The sequence below is a fragment of the Agelaius tricolor genome, unplaced genomic scaffold (genome assembly GCF_023055355.1).
Source record: "Agelaius tricolor isolate 1412-34295 unplaced genomic scaffold, bAgeTri1.0.p SCAF_23, whole genome shotgun sequence".
Lineage (NCBI taxonomy): Eukaryota > Metazoa > Chordata > Aves > Passeriformes > Icteridae > Agelaius > Agelaius tricolor.
In genome coordinates, this window is record NW_027269283.1 from 2,425,282 (window position 1) to 2,440,633 (window position 15,352).

The window sequence follows — 15,352 nt, forward strand, 5'->3', positions numbered from 1 at the left end:
TATCTTGCTTTGGTGGGTATCTTTGTATAGTTGAAGCTGATATATATATCAGCAGCTTTTATTCCACCAGCCAAGTGCAAAGTTACTACTTTTCAGATATTTTCTTGCATTATTTGGAAGCTATCATCTCAAGAATACAAAAATGGAGACTTTTGTCCACTTTCATATATCAGCACTACCAGAGAACTGTACATGAATTATAAATTTCCCTTATCTTTTGGAAGAAAACATTATGAAAAAGGTGATGTTAGACAGGTCCCTGGAATAGCTACAGACCTTTTGAGACTGAATACTCACAGAGCTAATAGGCAGAAAGAATTATACAGAGAGGACAGTAGGACCACTGCCCTTTAAAAACAACAATACAAAATCTCATCCTGGAAAAGGAGGTTTCAATGGCTTCTGCTGTGGAGGAAATCAGTGTGGCAACAAGAAAACATTTTTGAAATTATATAGCCTCAGTATTCAGAAAAAAAGGAGATTGAAACCAAGAGAACTGGAGAGAATATAAAGCTTTCCAGGGCCAGCTTCTCTTTGTTGATTTAATTCCAGTATGTTTTCTCCCTCTCTGAAACTAAAATTTAAGTCGTTTTTACTTATTCTCCCTCTACCTAAAGATCTAGACAGCCACCAGATGTCTATCTCTGCACTTGCAGGGACACCTCAGGACATTGGTATTTGAGACCTGGTTTAGGACTGTCAGCCTGAGAACAGATGGTTCTTGGGAAAAATGCAGTGTAGTGGGGTCTGCACTATGGATTTGGATTTCCTTGTTTGTACCAAACTCATCTGTGGTTCACAGGCTGGTTACTCAATCAGAGACTGTTTCAAACTGTGTGTGTGATGGAGCTTACAGCATTTACAGCAGAGTTTTGAGCAGAATTAGAAGCTGGTTGCAAGAATCTTCTAGCACTTAGGGTTTGGGGTAGGAAAGGAAAGGGCAAATGTGGACACGATGAGAAAGGAAGCTAAAAACTGCAGGAAATCTTCCCTTGCCAGCTTTGGGCAGATGACTTGGTGAGGTGATGATCAGGTTGTTCCTTACTCACAGGCACAGTCAGCACATCTGACATCCACTGCTGATTCACTCCATAACATGACTGATTTAAGGGCAAAATTTTAATTAAAAAAATAAAGTAGAGTCAGTATAAGATTACCATGGTGGTGAATTGCCATTTTCAGCTGCCTTACTGCATTTCTGTGAAATGTTTTTGCCTCTTCTCAGCCACGTTCTGAGTTGGGCTCTGCAGTTGAGTGCTTGGTGTAATGCAGACTTCAGCAGGGCAAATATCTGCATTTGCTTTTGCTTTTTTTCTTTCCTTTGGATGCATCTTGAAATGAGGCTTGGGATTACCTTTGGTGTTTCAGAAGCTGAATATTTTCAAAGAACCATTATTTTGTTGACCTAATTTATCTGTACAATTCATCTGCAGAAACATAAATTTCAGGGATTTATAGAAAATGAATGCTTAGCACCTCATACTAAGTATATATGTGTATATTCATGCATAAAAATTTCCTAATTTCTAAATTAATCCTTTTTTGTTTGACACACAGAGTTAAGAACTCACTTTTAAGAGGTGTTTTCTGGATGCTGAGGGATTGACATGATTTATAGGGAAACCTAAAACATTTGCTAGCTTTAGACCCATGGTCTTTTAATATCCATCCCATTGCCAAAGTGTCTGCACATGTAAATATCTATAAAAAGATGCAAATACTTTCCCACTGCCAGTCCTTAGGGGATTTTTAGCAGTAATACAGAATGTGCAGGTTGTTAAAATGTATTTTCTGCTTATGCATGAGTAGATTGAAGTCAGGGTGGCTGGCGCGTGCTTTACTTTCAAGAATTACTAGAAAGGTTTTTTTACACTTTAATTATCTCTCAAAGAGGTGTGACTGGTATTCAGGAATCCTTCCAACATTTTGGTTCCCATGAAGACATTTTTTTGTAGGTTGAAGTCGTGAGAGACTATGAGAAGAAGGAAGAACCCTGAATTGTGCTATAAATTAAGAAACTTTATGTGAAATTATGTATTTTCTGATTACCTTGTTCAGATATATATTGAGCAAAAGAGCAAATACAAGTTGGAGAAATGTCAGATAAACAAACCCTGACATCTGTAGAATTTTTATGGTCTGACTTATCTCAAACACTGATTTCACTCAGTCATCCTTCATTCTTTATATCTACATGTCTAGTGGCACATGCATTTATATTTTATATAAAGGGCAGAGTCTAGTCAGAGCATTTGAGTTAGGCTGTTAAAAATAAATTAAGGAACAGCAGGTGAAAATGATTCCTCCACATGAATATTCAAAGTTTACCTCAGCCAGATACTGTAGAAAGAATAATAAAGAGCAAAGAAACTTTGATGGGACCAAGGCATGGAGACGATCAGAAATTAAAGTTTTATTGGCACCAGCTTGAGATGACTCAGAAAACATACTCAGGAGTGGCAGGATCTGCCTGTACCCCTCATTGCCAGAATATCCAGGATGTTGGAAATCCAGCAGCTGATCCCGTGGTCCTGATTCTTTCACTCTGGGGCTTCAGTGTGAGCAGAGTGGGTTTGGAGGTGGCAGGAGGGTGTAGGGGCCATGGAGCTGAATTCAAAGCTGGAGACCTGAATTCATTCCTTCCCCAGGGGCCATTTCCTGTGTGTTTGCATCACTTAGGGCTGGATTCACCAGGGTCATTAAGCACTGCCAAGCAGGCCATCAGCTACTATTATTTTTAATTTTTTTTTTCTTTGTAAGAATGAAGAAAGCACAACTTCCCCACCCCTCACCTGATGGAATCTTATGGGAATAAATCACATGGAACACCATTTTCTTCATGGTGGAAAAAAGCCATTCTTTATTCACATAACTCCTTTTTATAACACTTTTACAGACCTCATGTATGACTCCAATTGGTCAGGAGCTTGCTTGCCAATTACTTTACTGGTTTGTAACAGGTTGTTATCCTGTATCGATTGGTCACTCAAGCTCTCATTGTGTACATGCAGGGAAAGTTGTTTGTGAGAGTTAGTTTTCATTTTTCTAACAGTATAAAAACAGTTTATACGGGTGCTGGTTGTTTTTCACCCAGGGATAGATTGTTATGTTAATGAACTGCTCACACCAGGATTGCTTTCACATGGGAACTTGCAAAATGCCAGCCACTGATTCTAGGAGAGCAGGCTTGATTTTATGAACCCTTTATGATTTTTCTACCTTTCTGCAACGGAATCCTGTTGCCACTGTTGGACTCAGTGAGATTTCACAGGAATCAAGAGCACAGCTGTGATAGATGAGTAATGCAATGATTGACTCTCACAATGAAAAGGCAAATACTATGTACAGATGTTAAGAGAAGTTTTATAGATTTATAGTTATGTGTTGTTTTTGGCAGTGCCCTGGGTTTGGGACGTTTTGGAGGATCAGTTTGTCACTATGGCAGCACCTGAGCTCCAATCAGGATTTAAGGCAGGGAACTCCACCACTGGGCAGGGAAGGAGGTGTCAATGGACAGAGCTTTGGGAGGGGCTAAAGGGTTAAAAGGTGAATTCTCCATGGTGTGGGTGAGCACATGGTATGGAAAATCCTTTGCTCCCCATGCCATAATATTTTCTCTATCCAGTCTTCTGTTGTATTTTTGATAAGGTTTCAAGAAACCTTTCTAAATTTTTGAAAGTGAGTAGCAACATAACCACTGTTCAGGGCCTCATGACAGGAAATTTCCTAGCAAAACTCAGGAGCCAGAATGCAGCTGTGGATTCGATGATCATTTCCCAGCCACTTTTCATACATTGTACAGACAAAAACATCCAGAACTGCAGAGTGCTGGGACATGGAAGGAAGCGTGTTAATGGATGGCTGCCTTGATTAAACATCAAATTGTGTTTGTGTGAAATCCAAAGCTGTGTTTCGTGTCAGATACATGCAGGCAATGTGTGTTTTTGTGATTGTGATGTGTGTGGAGACCGACAATGGGACACTTGTGAATTCTAATAATAACTGAGGAGAGTAAAGCATGGAAGAAGGCCTTTGAACCTGTCTTTGTTTGCAGTTAACCTTGGTTGATTTAGGAACATTTGAATTAAAGCGTTAAGGATGTTGCTCTTTGCTTGTAGCTAAGCCTTAAAGAGTTCTGCAATAATAACCTTTTGAAGTACAATTTCAGAATATTGCTTGTATCCTTGAAACTATAGCTTTGGAATATATAAAAAAGAAACATGCTTGTCTTACACCTTAACAAAGCAGAGAAAAACAGCTTGAGAAAGGAAGATGAACATCACCTCAAGGATTTATGGTTTTGACCAAGGGAAGCTGGACATCACTGTTGTTAGATTTATAGTCTTTGTAATTAAAAGGTGGACCCACATCTGGGGAGCTGGATCCACCAGCTGGGATTCGTCTTTCTTCTTTCAGAAACCAGACCAGCACCATCTGGGGATGCTCCTTTTGGGATACATCCTGAGAAAAACTAAATCACAATAGTGTATAGATGTAAAAATTGGGAGTAGAAACTGCTGATGAGTAAAAATTGGAATAGAAACTGCTGAGATGAGTACCCCTATAAATACCTGTAAGCCTCAACTATGGGTGTGCAGTTGGAGGGAAAACTTCCCCCACTGCACCCTGCATTGCTCATACTTTACCATATTAATTAACAAATTGATTGCTGCTTGAACACTGGCCTAGCCAAGCTTCTGATTTCTAACATTTGTACTTCTCCTCCTGCTCCCCAGACCCCGTGCACGGGCCGCAGAACGTGGAGGTGGTGGACATCCGCTCGCGGCAGCTGACGCTGCAGTGGGAGCCCTTCGGCTACGCCGTGACGCGCTGCCACAGCTACAACCTCACCGTGCACTACCAGTACGTCTTCAACCAGCAGAAATTCGAGGCAGAGGAGCTCATCCAGACCTCCTCCCACTACACCCTGCGGGGGCTCCGGCCCTTCATGACCATCAGGCTGAGGTTGGCTCTCTCCAACCCCGAGGGCAGAATGGAAAGCGAGGAGCTGGTGGTGCAGACTGAGGAGGACGGTGAGTGGTGGTGGGGTAGTCAGTGCAACTCACTGGAGGTCACCAAGCGTGGTGGTGCTCACAGGGGTCCCAGGACGAGGGAAGAGATGAGACTCTTAACTCCATGTTTCAGAAGGCTGATTTATTATTTTATGAAATATATTCTATTAAAATTATATATAATTTACAATATACATACATATATGTATGTATATTGTAAATGATATTATATCATTTACAATATACACATATAGCCTCACTAGGCTACCTCCTGCCAGAAGCATTGAAATGATGTATTAAAACTATACTAAAACAATAGAAGAAAGGATTTCATCAGAAGGGAGCAAGGAAAGGAAAGGAATGATAATAAAATCTTGTGGCTGCTCACGGCCTCGACACAGGTGGCTGTCATTGGCCATCAAGTAAAAACAGTTTCACATGCTGGGTAAACAATTCTCCAAATCACATTCCAAAGCAGCAAAACATGGAGAAGCTGAAGCTTCCCAGCTTCTCAGGAGAAAAAATCCTGGCAAAAGGAATTTTCATGAAATATGTCTGTGACAGTGGGGTTGGTTGGTTGGGTTTGGAGGGAAAACTTGTCTTCAAGTTGTAAATAACAGCATAACCCTCTGTCCCACAAGACTGGTGCAGCTTGTCTGGACAGTGTGTCTGTTTTGAGTGTAAAACTTGTAGGTTTAAATGATTTCCATTTCACAGCCATGTTCTTGAAAGGGCAAAAGTCCCTGAAGTGCTTGGGCATGACAGACGCCAGTGTGAGAAGCTGTTAAAGAGCTGTAGGTTTAATTCTTGGTATTCTGAACCACACAGCAGCTTCCTTTGTCATATGGGCAAATGCAATCCTGGTATTTATTGATTTTTCCTGTGCCTTCACACAAAAGAAGGCATCCCAAAAAATGTATAGTTCCTTCTTTTCCAGAGTGTAGCTTTTTCTTAAAGGTGATCTTCTGGACATCACATTTTATAGAGATCTCAGAAACAAAATTAATTGTGGGCATAAAAGAATGGTTGTGGATATAAAAGAGCAGTTTTCTAGAGGAATTGATGGAAAGTTTAAAATGTTATTATCCCACCGGAGCTATTTCAGACCAAGGACTAAATTCCTCTGCCTGGGCTGTACAAGTTGCTGTCCTAAGTTTCTCTCAGCTGAAAGTGGCTCCTCTAGCCCCATATATCACATGGGGAGACACAAAAGGATGGCAGATAATTCAGAAAAATGAGCAGGGTTTTTATCAGACAGGCTTGGGAGTGCATTTAGTTGGTTATCTCCCACGGCATTAACATTTTGCTGGAGTAGGTGGATTTTTTTGAGCTGGCCTTGTAGCTGTAATGAAATATAAATCTTGCATTGTTACTTTACTAAGCAAATCAATCTTTCCTATGGATAAAGGTGTGCAGCCCCTTAGCATCTCCATGCCAAGGTGCAGTCTGGCTGTTTAGGTGGAGAGTTCTGCTGTTGTATGGGTGGAGAAGGACAAATTAAATTCCCTGCTGCTGCTCTGCTGTACTGGAATAAAATCATACTGAAATTAGCATCATATTTTCATGGATTCTGATTTTATTTGTCACATAGTGGTTACATTAGGGTATTGTTATTTGAACCAAAAGTTGAAAAATAAGCTTTTCACGTTGATAGTAGCTCGGTAATGGTAGCGCCTTGAGGGATTTTAATTTTTAATTTTATTTATTTATTTTTAAAACTCTGCTTCCTGTCTGATGGCCTTTTGGTGTCTCATGTGTGTGCAGCTGGAGCTGGTGGAGTTTTTAACACAGTTTGTCTGGGTTCTTTTCCCCCTGCAGTTCCTGGACCCGTTCCCCTGGAATCTATTCAAGGAGGACCTTTTGAAGAGAAGATCTACGTTCAGTGGAAGCCTCCAAATGAGACAAATGGCATCATTACACTCTATGAGGTGAGAAGAACAGATTGTTGTCAAGGAATGTGTGCCACAGGGCCCTCTTCATGTGTGTTTAAGCCAATCCTGAGCTCTCAGAGATCTCAGCAGGTGCTAAAAGAAACCTGATTAAAATAGATAAGAAACTTCAAGATAGTCTGTTGCTACCACTGGAAAAGTTTCCCAGTTCAAAAAAGAGAAAGATTTCTTGCCAATATTTGTGGCAAATTGAGAGCCACACATTTCCCCATGTCTCAGGTGCCCTGTTTCCTTCTGCAGCAGCTCCAAGGTCTGTTTGCTTTTCTTTGTTTTCTTCATCTTGAGGTAAAACACTGCTAGGTTTGATACCTACACAGTGTAACTGATTCCTCTTTGCCTTCCACCTGTCACAGCACTTCTGGCAATATCAGCAGAATGCAACCATCAACTCTTATCTCGTTTTGAATGTTTCAATGAGAATATTTGTCCATCCCAACAATTTCTCTGATGACAAAGTAGAGCAGGTTATGGGGTGATCACTGACCATCCTGTGCTGGATGAGAAATAAGCAATTAAATGTGATTATAGAGTTTATCAGAGATGGTGTTTCTTGTGAAGTGTTGCTGCTGCCATGTGCTCCTGGTGAAACTCTCTATAATGTCATGTACACCCAAATATGTGGAACAGGAATGTAGGAGGAGGGACTCTTTAGGGGATCATATGAAATGTAATACAGTCCTACAAGAGAAGGTAAAGGCACTTGGATTAAATAGCAGAAAGTGGTGCTCCAGAACTGGCTGAACCCAGTTTATGGGTTCAGTGTTTACCTCTGTAAGATTAGAGAAAGTAAAAATAATTTTGTTTTTATGGTGACATAAAACCCCTCACTGTGGCTTGTGCAGCATTTTCTGACACAGAGGAGCAAGAACCAATATTTCACTCTCTCTTTTGTGCTTTTTGTACAAACTCACTTAGGAAAAGCCACAGTGCAAGAAGCACCTCTGACACTGCCCCTGCAGTTCTGCCCCTTTCCTCTTCCCATCCAGCCTCTGGTTTGGGACAGGATGTCCTGTGCTATGTCACTCCCAGATGTCCTTACTAGCACTGGCTCTCTCTGTCACAGTCACATGGGGAAAATGAAGCAGGTTTAACATCACTGAGATCTTATACAGCATGAGCAAAGGATGAAACTTTCTCCTGTAACTTCACTTTTAGGTCATCATTTGGCTCACAAAGGCCAGACTGAGTTTGACACAGCAACACTAAACAGATGAACAGAATTTCCTCTTGCTAATTTAGTGTCATTTCAGCCGTGCTGAAATCCTTGACTAAGTCTGGAGTCATTGTTGGTCACTGTTGAGACACTTATGGAAATGTGTGCAGGGTGTAAATCATCTGTCAGTGCTGAAATAGAACTGAGCCTCATCATTTTGTGGTCTTTGAGGGTGTCTGTGTAAGGAATGAGGCTATAAACCTGGGTGTGTTTTCAAGGAATTAATCTGAATAGAATGTTACAAGTTCATTTTTTTCTGGCAACACAGGTGACCTATAACAGAACATATTTAAAATGACCCAAATCAAATGATGCAAATGATGCAAAAATAACTCCTTTTAATTTTTAAAGAAGCAGTTTCTTACTAAAATATTGCCTTGGGCTCAGCTTGTTGAAAGGACCTCAGCAATCTGAGTAGCTTTTCAGGCAGAGCAGCTGCCTGAGACACTTTAATGCCTGCAGGGTTGTGATGCATCATGACAGTGCCTTTGCCCCTGAAGTCACAGCATTGCTCGAGTCTCAGTGGAGGCACAAACACATTTTTCTTTTCTGATAATGACTCTCTGCATATTTGGCAGCTGGAGACAAAGAGAAGTCAAGGTGAATTCAAACTCTTCCCTCTTCCTCCTTTTCCTATTCCTCCTCACCTCCAAAAGGGTGAACATCCGACTGCCAGAAGCACCATAAGAACCAGAGAGTCTGGAAGCTGTAACAGTGAAAATATTGTCCATTTCTGCCCCTTCTTCCATATGAAAATTCCTACAGGAGCTTTCCATTGTCCATGGAAGCCTGAGACAAATCCATCAGCTGGAGATAAAAATACAGGAGAGCAGTTGCTCAACCTGGAGAGGTGGCCAGGGCACTCTCAGGGTAATTTGCTCTGTTTGGAACATGGGGATCCATGCAGATGGAACTTATACACAATTCCTGTACACTGTCACTGGTGTCACTGAGAATTCTGCCCTGTCCTGGGAGATTCAATGATCTTCCAGTGAATTTACAGCTCTCTGGAAGCTCTGCAATTGTGTTGCTGTTGTTAGGGAGAAAAAAACCACAAAGGCCTGTGAGCATTCATTAAAGAAAAAAAAACAAAACCAAAAACCTCAAAGTATTTATTAAGTATTATCACTTCATGAACTTCAGTTAGTGGTGTCAGGTCCTGCATTACACCTGGAGGTAGCTGGCTAAATTCACACATTAGAATTGTGCCCCTGAGAGTCTCTCAAACCCTTCTGGGTACAAACCCTCCTAATAAAAACAAATAAAACCTCACCTTCTCCTCCTAAGTCATAGTTCCCTCCTCACCATCACTATCACAATCTGTTTCATTGTATCTGGATATTGTATTTTCCCTCTAATTCTCTTTAAAAAAAATGTTATAAGCTTCTAAAATGCTTCAAAATAATCACGCTGTCTATTCTACTTACATCCCACTTGCTTCCCTTTGGGACTGATTTTCTTCTCAGGTCCCTAATCATTCCTGCAGCTCCCTGCCAGATGTCCCTATAACCCAAATTGCTGTTGCAGTTTTCATATCCACTGCTTGGGTGCCAACTGGGCTGGGATTCAGCAGCACAACCTTCAGCAAGTCTTTTGGCAGCCAGAAGCACTAATTTCATAATGACTGCATGCTCCTAAAGAGCCTAAACAGAATGGAAGGACCTTAATGAAGCTTTTTGACTTCTCCAAGTCTCTTCTGATGGGTATTTTTCCTTCCAAATGCTATTGCTGCCTTTTAACAAAGCAAGAGTGTTGCATTTAAAAGTGGTTTAACCCCCTCTGTGTTCAGTTGCAGAATTAATTGTTTCACTGGGTACAGAAACAGCTGGATTTTTAAACAGAGGGACCTTTCAGATCCCTTGTAATTGCAGTTCTAGATCCTTCTCTAATTGCATCTCTTTCTGGGGAGCAGAAACCTCTTGTTCAAGACAACTTGGAAAGCTCTGGGAATTACAAATCAGGTAATCAGTGTGCTGGAAAGATGAGGATATGAGCTGGGTAGAAAGGGAGGATGGAGCAGATCATTCTGGGGTGCTGGGAGTGATGCCTTGTGAGGGCTGACCTGGAACAGAGACTGAACAGAGCTAAAGAATAAAGCAGGGATTTATTCAAAGGATCTCCTCCATGGATGCACCTTGGGCAGCACAAGAGCCCAGCCAGGGCTGCACCCAAGATGAACCAAAATGGCCCCAAAATGCACGGCCGGGCACGGGGTCTGTCCCTGGGATCAGTTCTGCTCCATTTGCATCTTGCAGTTCATTGTCCCATCCCAGCTTTAGCCCCTGCAGTCCCACCCTGCTTGTTTTTCTCTCTCCAGCCCACGTTGTTTGTGCTCCTGGGCTGAGATTTGGATCATTTGTCCTTGGTCCCAGCTGGAGCAGGAATTGTTTTGTCTCCCTGCTCTGTGCACAGAGCTCACCATCCCCTCATATGAAGTCCAGACCCACACACTAAAGCAGCACAGAATCTGGAAAATATAAAAGCTCAAACCTGAGGGACCAGGGGAGCCCAGCAAAGCTCACAGGTTTGTGGTGAGACAGGAGGTGTCAGTCTGTCTGTCCATCAGGAAAGCCAGGGAGAAGCACAGCTGCTTTGGAAGCAACAGAGGGAAAGCTTAAAGCCTCTAACAGGTCCCCAGGTGGCTTCAGGGTGTGTAGGTACCTACAGGAGGCAGGCAGACCAGTCTGTGCTCAGAAACCCAGCTGAGAGCAGAGCTGGGCTTTGCTGGTTCCTTGGTTTGGGTAAAAGGCTCCAGGCAGATGGTTCTGCATGTGACACTCATGGAAGAGGCACTGCTACACTGGTATTGTCCTTTGTCTCTGGGAGCAGCCTGTGAGAGGCACAATTCAGTAACATCTCAGTCATCCTGCCCCACCTTCAGTCTCCTGGCAGACTGAAAGCACCACAACTTGTTGAAATTTTTATTTTACGTTTTTTTAACCAGTCTTGAAAATCTGTTCTGCTTTAAAATCCCTAATAATCAAATTCTGCTCATTGTCCTCACACCATGTGGGAGTTCAGCTTCAAAGCCTTTGTGTACAAAGGCATGCAACAAAGATTTATTCCTTTTAATTTATTTTTTCCTAAGTGTGTGTAAAGTCAAACTACCATCAAACAGACACTGTCATTGGGCTGCAAGGGCAAGCAATCTAATTTAAGGTCATGAACCAGCTTTGGCAGTAAAATTCTTCTGCTTTTAGATGAAATGAGGTTGTCTAAGATGTATGTTTAGTGCAAACTTGCATCTAGAAAATGTGAGTAAACAAAACTTATTTATCTCTTCATTTTGCTGTTTGGGCAGCTGAGAGCTTTCAGGTGCATTCTCTAAGTGATGCTGGCTTTTGCCTTTGTAAATACATTTTTTGTATGTATTCTATTTCTCAGAATTGTCAGTTTTTGGAATATTTCACTCTTAATCAAGAAGAAAAAAGGGGAAACCCACCTATCACTGCTGTCTGAAGTACTTGTCCCCTTGCTTGGGGAAGGCATTTTTAGGGATATTGCAATCCTAACACTATTTAAAGGGTGGGTCCCAAATATTCAGCTTCTTGGCTGGAAAAATGGCTCCCAGAGTGCTGAAGTCCTTTCAGTGAGCCATGCCTAAGGGCAATGTTGAACCAGCAAATTGTCTTTTTAAACATTGTAAGATGTAGTCCTGTAATCACTTATGTCCTCATCTTTAGGATTGTTAAATCCCTGGTGGTTTTGGGGAAAAATAAGGATGTATTTGCAGCTTCTAACTAGCTGGTTTTGTCAGTCACTGTTTCTGAAACACTGTAAATCTCTATTTTGATGCCAGGAATAATAATACAAGGGACTTTCATACACAATTTCAGCTCTTTAATGGGATGCTTGGAGCCTAGTACATCTAATCCCAGTGGATTTGAGTTTAAATTGCACTTCAGAGGCTACAGATCCTCTTAGTTACCATGTAAAATTGCAGTCTGCCCTTCTTCATCTCTCCAGTTGCCAATATGCCATTTCTTCTCCATCACCTCGCTCCCATTTGCAATGCAGGAGAGGTTGTTACACACAAACTGCCTCTTTAGAGAGTCTTGCATGAGGGTCAATATTTGTGGGATGCATTGCCTGTATTTATAAAAGGGTGGAAACAAATTTCTTCTACCCTTGACCCCTTAAAGTGCATGCTTATTATAACCAAAAGCAGGATTATCTGGTGTGATAGCTATGCAGGGATATGCATCCATTTCTATTCATAGCCCTTTTCTACGCTGTTAAGGAAACCTGATTTTTTTTAGATAAATTCTTTCCTGCTAAAAGGTGTTGCAAGAAAAAAGGTTTCCCCAGAAAAAGCTGCAAGGGTTGAAAACTCAGCTTGGCTTAGTCATTTGTTTGTTTATTTAAAGGGTTTGGGGGCTTTTTTTTTGGTTGTGAAGGGTGAAAAATGGCTCCCACAAGAAGGAAAGCAACAACCACAAAATCTTGCGACCGATTTATATAAAGCTCTACCGTTGAAATAGTGGAAAGATGACAATTGTGGGAAATTGCCTTCAGTGAGAAGTGGCTTTGAATGTTCCCATGAAAATCAATCATGTTACAGCCTCTCAATTGCATTCCATGGATGCAGAGCTCCTGGGATGGAGCTTTCTCACTTAAACTCAGCTGGGGCTGCATTTAGCTGAGCATGAGCAGAACATCCTGGAGACCTATTCTGGTGTGAAAGCAAAACCAGTGAGAGACTCCAAAGCAGAAATACAATTTATTAGGAGAAGGGAAAAGAAAAGCAAAATACATGCACTAATACAAAAGAAAAACCACTGCCAGAGTCAGAACCCAGCCTGACACCCTGTGGGTCAGGCTGCTGGCAGCAGTCCCATTGGAATTGTGGCTCAGCCCTCCTGCAGTGTCAGGGCTGGTTCTGCTGGAGCAGGGATCCTGGAGAAAGGTGCAGTCTCTGCCTCTGGAGATCCAGGGGAAAAGACAGCTGGGAATCCAGTAGAAAGACTGACTGCTCTGTCCCAAACCCCAGATTATATCCAGGTGGGGATGTTAAGCTGCTCCCCCCTGGGCAGAGCATCTCACAGTGGGCTGTTGTCATTCTGAGTCATGCAGTGGGCCCATTAAACAGAAGTGGCTCCTGGAGGGAGCTATCTCTGAGTCATGGGAAAGGCATTGATGGGCCCTTTAACAGGAGATAAGGAAGAAACAATGCCCCTCCTGGTTTCAGCAGCTCTTGAGGATGGGAATGGAATACATCTTTATATTGTAACCCAGGACAAGACCTTGTCAAGGGTTGAAAACACAGGCAGTGAGCAATTAAAGATGGGGTATTGGGTCCTGGCTTTATCACTCATCTGCAGGGATGGTGTTGGGAATTATTCCCTGTTCCTCTGCAGCACTAATGCTGTTTGCTCTGACACTGCATTTATAAGATGTAGTCTCTTGTCTGTCCAGAGTCCATGAAAGTTGATTACATAAACAATAAGGGGTTTACTGCATCTGTGCCATATTGAATTAGACTCCTTTAATAATCTAAACTAGCAATGGAAGTGTGTGGCCATGTGTCATCTGTTCAAGTTTGAAGCTCTGTCAGCCCTATGGGGGCTGTGTCACCCTCTCAGTGACGTGTAAGGAAAGCTGTTCACATCTACCCAGCTCAATTAGGTCTGGAGTTTATGGCTCTTAGCACAGAAGGGCCCTGCAACGGGGCTGGGCTGGCTGAAGAGAAATTGTATCTTTTATGCCTGCTGACTGTAGTATTTACTGAGCACTTGGTGAACAGGTTGGTTAAACGCTGCCAGTGTTCTGGGCTCCACTTAATAAAGATTCAGGCCAGAATATGGGAAATGAACGGTGCTGATTGCACTGATTTATTATCATTTCTTGGCAACTGAGAAGGGTGATAAATCTGAGCATTGCTCGCTCTCTCAGGAGCTTGGGATGCTGTGTTAGTCACAGATCCTGTGGCTCTGTTCCTAGAACAAGGCAGGGCTCAGTCAGACAGCTTTCCAGTGAAACTTGAGCATCACAAGGTCACAGGAAATATCTTCCCCCCCACCCCACAACCAGTGGCACCCCACAGAGAGCTCCTCCTCTCCCCCTCCTATGCTGTTTAATCAATTTTAATAAATTAATAGGGTTAATTTAAGGTAAATAGGGTAAATTATAAGGTCCCCTGTCAGCACAGAATATGAGCATGTGCTTGAGTGACCCTCCTGCCACACCCAGGACGTTCAGTCAAGGTGGCTTCTCTGACCCTGCAAGGAAAGCACAATTTGCCTGTATGCAATAACACAGAGGTCAGCACATGCAGCTGTTGTGCTGGTGGAACAGGATGGTTTTCCTTCCCCATCATGTTTGGAAACATCAGATGCCATGGCAGGACTGGAGTTAGTCTGAGCTGTGTTAAGGTGCTGTGGGGAGCTGATAGGAGTTAGGCTGGGCTCTGTCTGCCTGGCACAGCCTGGGCTGCTGGCTCTGCTTGGCTGCTCCAGCCTCTCCAGCTAAGGACAGCAGCAGGGAGGATGCTCCAGGTGCAGGCTGGGGGTTTACTCAGGGATTACTCCTTGTTGGAAAGAGCCTGCTGTATTGGTGCCTCAGGATTGGAGCTTTTCTATTTCCATCTATTTGTAACCCTGCAGTTCTGTAGTGTACAACTCTAAACCCCACACTCAGTGTGAGCTGCTGCTCTCCCAGTTTGGGCAGACACAACAATTCCTCTCCAGGCCTGGCAATCAAGGACACCTCACTGCCTCAGGGCCCAGAGATGGAAACAAAAGTGAATTGGGGAAGCAAACTTGGGGTAAATGACTTCATTACCTGAAGCTGTAATTGGAAGATTAACCCCCAATATGCAAATGGACCAAGTGTGAAAACCCTGTGGTCCATTTTTTGGGTGTAGCCCCTGGGTGAGCTTCATTTGTCCAAAATGTACCTGAAGGCCCTTCAATAAATGTAACTGCTTTTTATTCCCTAATTTTGTCTGGCCTCTGATTTTAGGTATTCCCAACAAAGCACCAGTTTTTTGTTGCTCCTGTTCCTCTCCACCCTGTCCCAGTTACTTTAGCACAGCCTTAGACTTAGGGAATGTTTAAATGTTTCCCTAATTAGGGATGCTTTTCTGCATAAGCACCTCAAAGAGCTTTTGAACAAACTTCTTCAAATTATATAGGATTCTTAATTGTGTGTTACTCATTTGCTGTTATTTGCAAGATGTG

The 15,352-nt window shown here is 42.5% G+C and overlaps 1 protein-coding gene across 9 annotated transcripts in view; it reads left to right on the forward strand.

The window, feature by feature from the left end:
- The window catches only part of PTPRT (protein tyrosine phosphatase receptor type T), a 487,791-nt gene that overhangs the window by 311,661 nt on the left and 160,778 nt on the right, over window positions 1-15,352 (forward strand). For all 9 annotated transcript variants that reach the window (XM_071446915.1, XM_071446913.1, XM_071446918.1 and 6 more), the window contains exons 8-9: window positions 4,737-5,033; window positions 6,831-6,940. In XM_071446915.1, coding sequence (XP_071303016.1) covers window positions 4,737-5,033; window positions 6,831-6,940 — 407 coding nt within the window. The remainder of the gene's footprint in view (window positions 1-4,736; window positions 5,034-6,830; window positions 6,941-15,352) is intronic.